General features: G+C 38.1%; 1 protein-coding gene across 6 annotated transcripts in view; it reads right to left on the bottom strand.

The window, feature by feature from the left end:
• Positions 1 to 12,255, bottom strand: part of MIA2 (MIA SH3 domain ER export factor 2) — a 114,710-nt gene that overhangs the window by 56,617 nt on the left and 45,838 nt on the right. For 3 of the 6 annotated variants that reach the window (XM_054725529.1, XM_054725545.1, XM_054725535.1), the window contains 6 exons: positions 7,018 to 7,086; positions 5,169 to 5,195; positions 4,502 to 4,612; positions 2,719 to 2,790; positions 1,396 to 1,500; positions 767 to 889 (listed from right to left, as the gene is read on the bottom strand). In XM_054725529.1, the coding sequence (XP_054581504.1) occupies positions 767 to 889; positions 1,396 to 1,500; positions 2,719 to 2,790; positions 4,502 to 4,612; positions 5,169 to 5,195; positions 7,018 to 7,086 (507 nt within the window). The remainder of the gene's footprint in view (positions 1 to 766; positions 890 to 1,395; positions 1,501 to 2,718; positions 2,791 to 4,501; positions 4,613 to 5,168; positions 5,196 to 7,017; positions 7,087 to 12,255) is intronic. The other 3 variants (XM_054725531.1, XM_054725550.1, XM_054725540.1) reach the window with 1 other exon arrangement.

Genomic DNA, 12,255 nt, shown 5'->3' on the forward strand with positions numbered 1-12,255 from the left:
CAAGTAGGCAGGAAAAGGGGGTAGGAGAGGGAGACAAGTTTCAATTAGATTTCTATTTTTAAAAGTACTCATCTCTGTGGTAATCAAAGTATCAAAGATATTCAGCCAATATATACAACTTCATCTGTCAATTTCTAACATTCTTTCTAACCCTATCGACAGAAACAGATGGCATTCTAAAGACAAGGGTAAAATCATTATTCTTTTCCTTTCTTCATTTAATACCTACGCTAAAATAAGGAGAGGGAAAAGTGGACAAACAGAATGTTGAGATATATCATAGATATATATTTGTTGTAATCTTTGCTGCCAAAAAAAGCATTTGACAGCAAAGATGACAATACTGCTACAAATTGAAATGTATGCCAAAAAAGTACACATCCTCAAATTGGCCAAATGGTCAAAATAAAAACTGCTACTACTGGGCCGGTGCAGCTCAGTGATTGAGAGTCAACCTATGAACCAGAAGATCATGGTTCAATTCCAGTCAAGGCACATGCCTAGGTTGCAGGCTCGATCCCCAGTGGGGGGCCTGCAGGAGGCAGCCAATCAATTATTCTTTCTCATCATTGGTGTTGCTATGTCTCTCCCTGCCTCTCTAAAATCAATAAAGAATACACACACACACACACACACACACACACACACACACACACACACACACATATATATATTTTTTTAACTGCTAAAAATAAAAATTTTCAAATTTCAGAATTAGTATAGAATTCTAACTGATTCAGTCACTAAAACCAGCAGGGCCATTTACCTTGATCTGATTTTCTTTATCACAAAGAACTTGTTTTGCATGTACTCTGGAGTCTTCAAATGTTATTTTCTGTTTATTAAGTTCACTCACTTGTTCTTTCCATTCTTCAGCTTCTTGTAAAAGCTAAAAATCAAACCCCACACAAAAAAGAAAAACTCATATTACCTTATCATACTTTTATATATTTAACTGTATCATTAATAGATATTATGCAATGCAATGTATTGCTAAGAAGGGAGGAAAAAGAAAAAAAGGGATGGAATGAAGGAGGGAGGGAGGGACAGGAGTAGGAAAGGAAGGGTGGGCTCCTGTTTGCAAAGAACTTTCAAAAGAGTAGAAAATAACAGATACTTAACCATCTTCAACTAATTAACATAATAAATCTATATCAAATGAAGTTTCTGAGATATACATATGTTAGATTTGGTCACTTCTTACCGCTCCTTATATCTCATACTATATCTTACTTGTATTAAAATTTATCCAACACAAGAGACACAAAATATGGGAGATTGTCCTGCTCTTGTGCTCTCCGGGAAAAGCCTTTTCTTGCCCCTCGCATGGGTCAGTCATCAGTATGCCCAGAAGATTTATAAATACAAGTTGAAGGGTCCCTATACAGTACAAACCTGTTTCTGGCTTTCCTGAAGTTGGGAATTTTCACTCAAAGCATCTTTTATAGCTATCTTAAGTCGTTCTTCATTCATTTGAAATATTTTGAAGGTTGTTTTGGCCTACATAAAATACAACATATAAAGTTATAACAATTAGTTTATACAATAGTTATTTTTTACCCATATTCCCTAAAACATGGAATTAAAGTAAAAAACATGCCAGTATTAATAGACAAGGCAGCATAGTGTAGGAGAAAAAAGTCTGGCCTAGAATCAGGATCTAGTCATGGCTCCCATACTAACCAGCTATGTGGCTTTAACCCTTGATTTAACCTCTTATAACCTTCTATGTACTGTTTAAGAAGTTTAATTAGCTTTTTAAAATGATTTTATTGATTTAGAGGGAGAGGGAGAAAGAGAGAAATACTGATGTGAGAAACATCAATCAGCTGCCTCTTGCAGGCCCCCGACTGGGGATGAAGCCTGCAATCCAGCATATGCCCGGACCAGGAATGAAACCGGCAACCTTTTTGTGCACTGGACGATGTCCAACCAATTGAGCCTCACCAGCCAGGGCAGTTTAATTAGCTTTTTATTATCTGTTCTTCTCTTACCATAATTTAAGTTTTTTTCTGTCTATTTTAACTACTAATGTAAGTGCCTATCATCTGCAACAGTGTCCAGTACATAGCAATAGCTCAATAAATACTTGTCCAATAAAAAAAAATAAGCTTTCAAGGCCTGACCAGTTTGGCTCAGTGGATAGAGCTTCGGCCTATAGACTGAAGGGTCCCAGGTTCAATTCCGGTCAAGGGCATGTACATGGTTGCAGGCACATCCCCAGTAGGGGGTGTGCAGGAAGCAGCTGATTGATGTTTCTCTCTCCTTGATGTTTCTAACTCTTTATCCCTCTCCCTTCCTCTCTGTAAAAAAATCAATAAAATATATTTTTTAAAAAAAAGTTTTCCTGAGGTACCTTGTATAAAACATATATATCTAAGACCACTATATCTCAAATTCTAATATTATATCTTATTTTTTAATTATAATAGTAATAGGAACATTAAAATTATTTTCAAAAGCAACAGACCTATTAGAGTCTAATAGTGGTCGGCAAAGTCATTAGTCAACAGAGCCAAATATCAACAGTACAACGATTGAAATTTCTTTTGAGAGCCAAATTTTTTAAACTTAAACTTCTTCTAACATCACTTGTTCAAAATAGACTCGCCCAGGCCATGGTATTTTGTGGAAGAGCCACACTCAAGGGGCCAAAGAGCCGCATGTGGCTCGCGAGCCGTAGTTTGCCAACCACTGTATTAGACTAAAGCAACTTACTTCAGCTACTTGTGATTTGAGTGATTTTGATTCATCTTCTAAGGACTGTATCCTTTTTGAAATATCCACCATCTGGAAAGACAGTATCAATCAATAAACAAGCATTTACTAAACTCCTCTAGTTTCCAAGATGCCACATACATTAGATATACTGTTAACAAGTTTTCCTCAAATAACTGAGGGCTCAAATTAAGAAATCTTCTCCGCCATTTGCTTAAAGAAATCTTACATGAAAGTTACATAATAGTCTTTTATCTCATCTTTAATGTTTCATGACATTTAAGTTTAAATAGGCTCCAGAAAAGTCCACTAACATTGTATCTTAATAATCTCATACACATCAAGATCTTCCTTAAGAAAGATTTTAAAATAAAGGAAAGTTAAAATGTTCTTAACATACTTTTTGAGTGATAAAATCCACTATGTATGTGATTATTCAAACTAAACTATTTATGTGAGCTACTTCCTTAGTGCATATAAAAAATTTCTGTAAGAATATGCAAGAGCCCTAGCCAGTATGGCCCAGTGGATAGAGCATCGACCTGCAGACTGAAGGGTCCCAGGTTCAATTCTGGTCAAGGGCACATGCCTGGGTTGTGGGCTCAATACCCAGTAGGGGTTGTGCAGGAGGCAGCCGATCAATGAGTCTCTCTCATCATTGATGTTTCTCTCACCCCCTTCCTTCCTCTCTGAAATCAATAAAAATATATATATATATTTTAAAAGTCACAATCATCCTAAAAAAAAAAAAAAAAAAAGAATATGTAAGAAACTTAACAAGATAACTAGAGGCCCGGTGCACGAAATTCGTGCATTGGGGAGAGGGGGTGTCCCTCAGACCAGCCTGCATGCTCTCCAATCTGGGACCCCTCGAGGGATGTCCGGCTGCCCTCTCACAATCCAGGACTGCTGGCTCTAACCACTCACCTGCCTGACTGCCCCTAACCGCTTCTGCCTGCCAGCTTAATCACCCCCTAACCACTCCCCCGCCAGCCTGATCAACACCTAACTGCTCCCCTGCCAGCCCAATTGCCCCTAACTGCCCTCCCCTGCCGGCCTGGTCACCCCTAACTGCCCTCCCCTGCAAGCTTGGTCGCCCCCAACTGCCCTCCTCTGCTGGCCCATTCTCCCCCAACTGCCCTCCATTGCAGGCCTGGTCCTTCCCAACTGCCCTCCCCTGCTGGCCTGATCGCCCACAACTGCCCTCCCCTGCCGGCCATCTTGTGGCGGCCATCTTGTGTCCACATGGGGGTAGCCATCTTTGACCACATGGGGGCGGCTATCTTGTGTGTTGGGGTGATGGTCAATTTGCATATTACCTCTTTATTATATAGGATGGTAACCTCTAGCAAATGAAAAGAATTAGTAGATCTGAAAATTTATACTCTCTACTTTACAACCTTCTGCATTCTTTAAATTTTTTACAGTGTATACAATTCTTTAAATCAGTGCTTTTCAACCAGTATGCTATAAGGATTTTTAAAACATCCAATACCTGGCTATTTAGTCAGGGACACTGACCTCTTTTCCTGTAGATTGTCAAATTAAAAAATGACAACAGCCAACACAACAATAGCCAAACGATGTGAATGAATCAAAACTATACCTTTTTTTGTCAGATAGGCAAAAAAATATATTTTTTAGAGTGGCACAGAATTTTAGTAATTAGTTTATGTGTGCTATGAAATGAAAAAGGTTGAAAATAGCTGCTTTAAATGATATAATTTTTTTTAATGCAATAACTTCCTTCTACCTACAGTCTCCTCAAACACAGAAGCCTTACCAATTCATCTTGTTCAGAATGTTTAGATTTCTCTTCCTTTAGCTCCTTTTCTAGAAAGTCTATTTCATCCTCAAATTCAGATTTGGAACTGTTCAGCTTTTCACAGATTGCCTAAAAGAGGAAGTCAACTTTATAAGACAGACCTAGGAATTTCTGGTTAGGGTAAATCAAATCATTATAATAAAACACATAGACTGTAAGTTAAGTAAATTTAGTTTATATATTTGTTCATTTTCATAATACTGAAATAATAGCCATTCTAGCAGGGGTTAGCAAACATTTTGTATAAAGAGCCAGAGAGTAAGTATTTCAGGCTTGCAGGCCCTGTAGTCTCTGTCCCAACTACTCAACTATGCCTATGCAGTGAGACAGCAAAGGCAACACATAAATGAATGAGCATGGCTGTGTTCCAATAAAATTTTATTTACAAAAAACAGGTGGGAAGCCCAGAGTCTAGTTTGCCAACTTCTGCGCTAAAGCATTATAAAAGCAAAAATGAGGAATAAATCCAATATAATAAAATGCAAAATAAATTTAAAAACCAATCAAGATTGTTTCATAATAATAATCTACACTGAATTAAGACGTATTTTCTGTGACCTTTAAATTTAAAATGATTAGTTGTTGGATTATTCTAATTGGATATTAAATGCTATAATAAACATACCTCTGATATTTGTGAGTCTTCAACAAACTTGTTAAAAAATAAACAAACCAAAAATTTAAAGAATTTAATGTAGGCCCAAATAAAAGCAGAACAAGTACATACTACATTATAGTGGTAAAAAACTTATTTATATATATTTCCCCAAATTTGACTATTTCATTATAAGAATTCTCTTACTTAAATCAAAATTGCCATATCATTTTTATTTTATCTACCGATTCAACCATCAGATTTTTTAAGTTGCATCATGTTAGTTTATATTCAATTTAACAATCTTGAAAATAAACATTTTTTAATTGCTAAAATCAGACATTTACTTATTCATTTTTAACAAGTGATTCTTCATTTTAACACTCACTTGTTCATTTTTAAATGAGTGATTATTTATTTTAAAATAAAACCAGCTAATCTTATTGCTAGATTAAGTAAGTTCAATGTCTTGAGAATAAATTGGTGTTTTATTTTATCCACAATACCACGAGACTTGAGGCCTCTGCCCTCCAGTTTTTTAGGGTTTTTTTAAGCATGCTAAATGCCTTTCAAATTTCTTTAATCAAACTAATAAATTACTACTAGAACAACAGCTAAAAGAGAGGGCCAACAAATAAAATATAACTATTTCAACAAGTTCTTAAGAATGTTAATAGGTAACAAGTGAAGAAATAAAAGTTTAAAAAATGTCTTTCATTTGGAATTCAATTTGTAACTTACTTTAGACTCCAGTAGGAAATTCTGAATCATTATCCATAGACTTTCTGATGATTTATAGACATCAGTGATTGAGAACTGCCCAGCTGGACTGACTGAACACGTACACCAAAGGCAGGAATCTATTGTTTCCACTTTAATATTAGTAAGCTTTTTATAAAACTTCCACTTCAAAACAGTAGTAAGGCACTCCCATTACCTAAGGTAATCAATCTGTTGGAGTTTAGCCAAGGGACAAATTATGATACCTTCCTTCCTATTTAAGCCAAGTCATACATGGCTCAGGAAACCCAACTATGCATATGTCTTCCAAACTCTACCATCAGTGACATCATGCTGACATCTTGAAATTGGTCACGGTCAGAGTATTTACACAATACTCAGGAAATGCTACAAATAAGGGCTTTTGCTTTTTAGATATCCAGTTGCTAAATATTTATCAACACACCACTGCTTATAACATAAATCTTTGGTCTAATTCCAGTCACTCCTAATATACTGGGAATGAAGTAAAAGCAAGTACAACCAAAATTTACTAATTTATTGTTACCAACTACGCCTAAATTTATGAAAATCAATGCTATTTTTTTCTTTCTGGAGCAAAATAAGTAAAAAAAAAGAAAAAGGTCACTTTTAATACATTTCCTAGGAATGATGAATAAAGACCTCCTATAACACCCTAGATTTCAGTGAACTGACACCTCACTCAAAACAAGTTTGCAACAATAGTTCAAATATTTTATGCTACTTATTAATATTCTATTTCCTATATTTAACTTTTTTAAAGTTTAACATCAAAAGATGCTCTTTTATATTTCCTTTCAAATAGTTTTGAGATGATACATTTCATTTAAAGTTCTGCCGAAACCGGTTTGGCTCAGTGGATAGAGCGTCGGCCTGCGGACTCAGAGGTCCCAGGTTCGATTCCGGTCGGGGGCATGTACCTTGGTTGTGGGCACATCCCCAGTAGGGGGTGTGCAGGAGGCAGCTGATCGATGTTTCTCTCTCATTGATGTTTCTAACTCTCTATCCCTCTCTCTTCCTCTCTGTAAAAAATCAATAAAATATATTAAAAAATAAATAAATAAATAAAGTTTATGCTATTTCCCCCAGCTTTTATAATTATACTATTTATTTTTACCTCCAAATTTTGAGCTTCTGTTGACTCCTTCTCAGAATTGGAATCCTTTAATGACTCTAAGCCTTCGTACTGAAAGAAAGCAACACTGTAAGTAAAAACTACACATTTTATCTGGGTAGGCTTCTAAGAAACAGACAGAATCTAGTTCCACAGGTATGTTAAATTTATTTGGATTTACTAAACTTTAAATTTGACTACTATAACAAACAAAGCTAGGGCAGCTAACACATCACAACGCATTAGCTTGGGCAACAAATGGCAGAACTTTACACTTAAGGCTATCCAAAGTCTACCTATTCATTAAAGAGAAATTTATACCAAGTGTCTATCAGAACTTTTCACTTGTAATTCAAATATAACAACAAATAAAGCAAATAGGGAATATAAAATGTTTTAAATATAAAGAAAACAACCAAGAACAATGTAAAATAGGACAATGAAATGTACAATGCTACAGGATTTAGCAAAATGCACTTACTTCAATGCTTGTTTAAAAGTATATTAAGATGCCTCGTTAGTACAGTAGGTAGCGCATCAGTCTCATAAAAAGTAAATTAAATGGCAGAGCCAGGTTGTTTTGGATCAACCTTCTTGCTAAGAACAAGAAAAAGAACTGGACGAAAATAACAAAAGACAGGATATGTCTGAAGGCCTTAGAGAGTTATCAAAATAGTGAGAATGTGTGACAGGAAACAAAATAATCAGAAAAACAAGTACAGATTTGACATTTACACACACACACACACACACACACACAAGCAGAGATTTTAGAAGAATTGGGAGTTGAGAAGACAAAATTTAGAGTTCAGGACCTGATGAGTAGGATGAACCATGAAGCTCAGACAGACTGCAAGATGGGACCCTGTAGTAAGTTAAATAACGACCTCTCCACAATTCTACCCTAATTCCCAAAATTTCCAGGTGTGATTAAGGATCTTGAGCTGGAGCAAATATCTGAGATTATATTGGTGGGCTCAATATAATCCCAAGAGGCCGTATAAAAGGGAGGCAAAAGGCTCAAAGTTGATGTGAAGACAGAAGCAGAGGACAGAGTGATATAGCTATGAGCCAAGGAATGTGGGTAGCCTCCAGAAGGTGGAAGAGGCAAGAAACAGGTTCTCTCCGGGACACAGACTGGCTAATATTTTAATTTTAGTCCTATAAGACTGGCTTTACACTTCTGACCTCCAGAACTATAGTTCAATAAATTTGTGTTGCCTTATGCCACTAAATTTGTGGTAATTTGTTAGAGCAGCAAGAGGAAACAATACCAACCCGCAATGGCTACCTTATAAGCCACAAACTAACCATTTTAAGTGAGGCCAAGTTTCCAAACATCTCAATCTGTAATCAAAGTAATCGAAGATTTCAAATGTCCCTAGCTCAGCTGCCTATGAGAAGCAACAGTAAATCCTCACTGGAGAAAGATCAAAATTATCTGTACAATTTTTGTTATGCTAGCACAGATACTCAATATAAAATAACCTGGTATTCAAAAAGACAAGATTTTACCTGGCTGGTGTGGCTCAGTTAGTTGGAACATCATCCTGTATACAAAAAGGTTCTGGGTTCAATTCCTGATCAGGCCACATACCTAGGTTGCAGGTTTGATCCTGGTCAGGCATGGGCACTGGTCGGGCACATACAGAAAGCAACCAATGTTCCCTCTCACATCAATTCTCTCTCTCTCTCTCTCTCTCTCTCTCTCTCGCTCGCTCATTCTCTCGCTCTCTCCCTCCCTCCTTTCTTCCTCCCTTCCTCCCTCCCTCCCTCCTTCCTCCCCCTGCTGTCTTTGGGTATTAAAAAGTAATTAAAAAATGAATAAAAAGACAAGATTTGACTCAGAACCAAAAGGAAAAGTAAGAGAAACAGAGTTCTTAGTCAGACATTGGCTATAATAAAAACAACATCTATATATATAAAAGCCTAAGTGACCGTTAAAACCGAACGACTGGAATGACTGGAACAACCGGTCAACCAGTCACTATGACGTACACCGACCACCAGGGGGCAGACACTCAACGCAGGAGCTGGCCCCTGGTGGTCAGGGCACTCCCACAGCCAACCTCCCATGGCCCCTCCCCCCAGCTGGCCCCACTGATTGGCCCCGATAGGGGGACCAGCCAGCCAACCTCCTGCAGCCCCTCCCCACCCCCGCTGGTCAACCTCCCACGGCCCCTCCCCCTGGTTGGCCAACCTCCCACAGCCCCTCTCCCCCCACTAGCCAACCGCCCGTGGCCTCTCCCTCCTTCCCCCGCACCCAGCCGGCACCCCCATGGCCCCAATCAGGGGGCCGGCTGGCCAACCTCCCGTGGTCCCTCCCCCTGGCCAGCCAGCCCCCGATAGGCCTCGATCACTGGCCAGGCCGAGGGACCCCACCCGTGCACAAATTTGTGCACTGGGCCTCTAGTCATTTATAATAGCCAAAAATGAGAATAACCTAAATGTCCATCAACTGACAAATAGATATGTAAATTGATACAAAAAATCATGTGGCAAAAAATATATAAAGAATTAAGTACTGATACATGCTATAACATGGATAAACCTTCAAAACATCATGTAAGTGTTTTAAAAAAGCAAGGCACAAAGGACAACATATTATATGATTCCATTTATGTGAAATGTCCAAAATAGACTATTTTATAGGAACAAAAAGTACATTAATTGTTTAGGGCTTGGGAATGGGAGAGAATGGGTGAAGGGTGGTATCTAAGGGGTGGAGCATTTCTTTTTGGGGTAATAAAAATGTTTGAAATTTATTGTAATGGATGCACAACTCTGTTAATGTATTAAAAGCCCTAGCCCATTTGGCTCAGTGGATAGAGTGTCAGCCTGTGGTCTGAAGGATCGCAGGTTCGATTCCAGGTCAAGGGCACATGCCCAGGTTGCGGGCTCAGATACCAGGGAATAAATTTAAGAAAAGATATGCAAGCCCAGCTGGTGTGGCACAGTGGTTGAGCGTCAACCTATGAGCCAGGAGGTCACTGTTCGATTCCCAGTCAGGGCACATGCCTGGGTTGTGGGCTCAATCGCCAATGTAGACCGTGCAGGAGGCAGGCGATCAATGATTTTCTATCATCATTGATGTTTCTATCTCTCTCTCCTCTCCCTTCCTCTCTGAAATCAATAAAAATGTATTTGAAAAAAAGCTATGCAAGATCTCAACTCAAAGATGTATAAAACAATATGGAAAGGATTACAAAAAGTCATAAGTGGAGGGATATACCATAATCCATTCACAAGAACACAACATTGTAAAATATCAATTCTCTCGAAATTGATCTATATATTTAATGCAATCCTAATCAAATTCCTAGAGCAGGCTATGTGCATATGTAAACAGATTAAATGATTTCAAATTTATACTAGTATAAAAAGGCAAAAATGCCAAAACAATCTTGAAGAACAAACTTAGAAGTAAGTGTACACTGTGGTATCAAGACGTTATAAATGCCCTCGCTGGTTTTGCTCAGTTGTTATAGTGTCAGCCCACAGACTGAAGGGTCTCAGATTCAATTCCCAGTCAAGGGCACATACCTCGGTTGCCGGTTCGATCCACGGCCTCTTTAGGGGCAAGTGCTCGGGAGGCAACCAATCTATGACATCTCTCTCTCTCTCTCTCTTCTCTCTCTCTCTCTCTCTCTCTCTCTCTCTCGCTCGCGCTCTCTCGCTCTCTCGCTCCTTCCCTCCCTCCTTCCCTCCATCCCTCCTCCCTCCCTCCTACTGTCTCTAAAAAACCATGGGGAAAAAATATTCTCCAGTGAGGATTAAAAAATAAAAAGACTTGTTATAAAAACACAATAGATTTAAAAAGCGTGGTTGGCATGAGAATAAAAAAATATATAGCCCAACAAGACAGAAGCTATAGAAACAGACTCAGATATATAGTCACTTGATTTAAGAAGATGACACCACAGAACAAAAGGAAAAGATGGTCTTTTCAATAAATAGTACTGGTTAATGCAATATCCATATGAAAAACATTACATTTTGACCTCCAAACTACACCATCACAAATTCAATTCTAGATAGATGAAGGACTGAATAAATTTTGGCTAAATTGTTCCCCTCACCCCCAAGTTAATATGTTAAAGCCCCAATCTCCAGTAGGAATTTAACTGTACTTGGAAATAGGCCCTTCAAGGAGGTGATTAAGTTAAAAAGGGGCTTTAGGGTGGGCCCTAATCCAATGTGTCCAAGGGCACAACCGAGGTATGTGCCCTTGACTGGGAACTGAACCCGAGACCCTTCAGTCTGTGGACACACAGAGAAATACCAGAAACAGGCACCAGGACAGAGGAAAGACCATGGAGTATCAGGCAAGAAGCCTGCCATCCGCAAGCCAAGGAGAGAGACCTTAGAAGAACTGAACCTGCCAACACCTTGGTCCTGGACTGCTAGCCTCCAAAACTCTAAAACAAATTTAATTTCTGTTGCATAAGCCACCCAGTCTGTGGTATGTTAAGACAGTCCTAGCAAACTAACATAAAGACTAAAGGAGGAAAGTAAAACAACTAAGTTTCTAAAAGATAACACAGAAGAATACCTTCATACCTTTGAGCAGACAAAAATTGCTTAAGTAGAAAACAAAAAGCAGTCATCCACCATAAAAAAAGATTGACATGCCCAGCCAGTATGGTTCAGGGGTTGAGCACTGACCTATGAACCAGGAGGTCACGGTTGGATTCCTGGTCAGGGCATATGCTGGGTTGTGAGCTCAATCACCAGTTTGGGGAGTGCAGAGGGCAGCCAATCAATGGTTTTCCCTTATCATTGATGTTTCTCTCTCTTACTCTCCCTTCCTCTCTAAGTCAATAAAAATATATTTAAAAAAAAAAAAAGATTGACAAATCAGACTATATTAAAATTATAAACTTCTGATTACCAAGACACCATATGAAATAAAAAGGCAAACACAAGGTGGAAGAAGGTATTTGCACCACATATATCTGGCAAAGGACTCATACTCAAAATATAGGAAAGGAAGTCCTACATAGCAAAAAGGAAAAAGATATATAACTATACCTTTAAAAATATAAAAAAGAAGAAGAAGGAAGAGGGAGAGAAAGAAGAAGAAGGCCAATAAACATATAAAAAGGTGTTTAACTTCACTAATCAGGAAAAGGCAACTTGAAACCTAGTAATTTGAAGAGCAATATGAACTCTCATACTTTGTAAACAAAGCATTAATAATTTTAAACTAATACAGAAGTACCTGTATTGAGAAGTATAAAA

Source organism: Eptesicus fuscus, chromosome 2 (assembly GCF_027574615.1).
Source record: "Eptesicus fuscus isolate TK198812 chromosome 2, DD_ASM_mEF_20220401, whole genome shotgun sequence".
Taxonomy (NCBI): domain Eukaryota; kingdom Metazoa; phylum Chordata; class Mammalia; order Chiroptera; family Vespertilionidae; genus Eptesicus; species Eptesicus fuscus.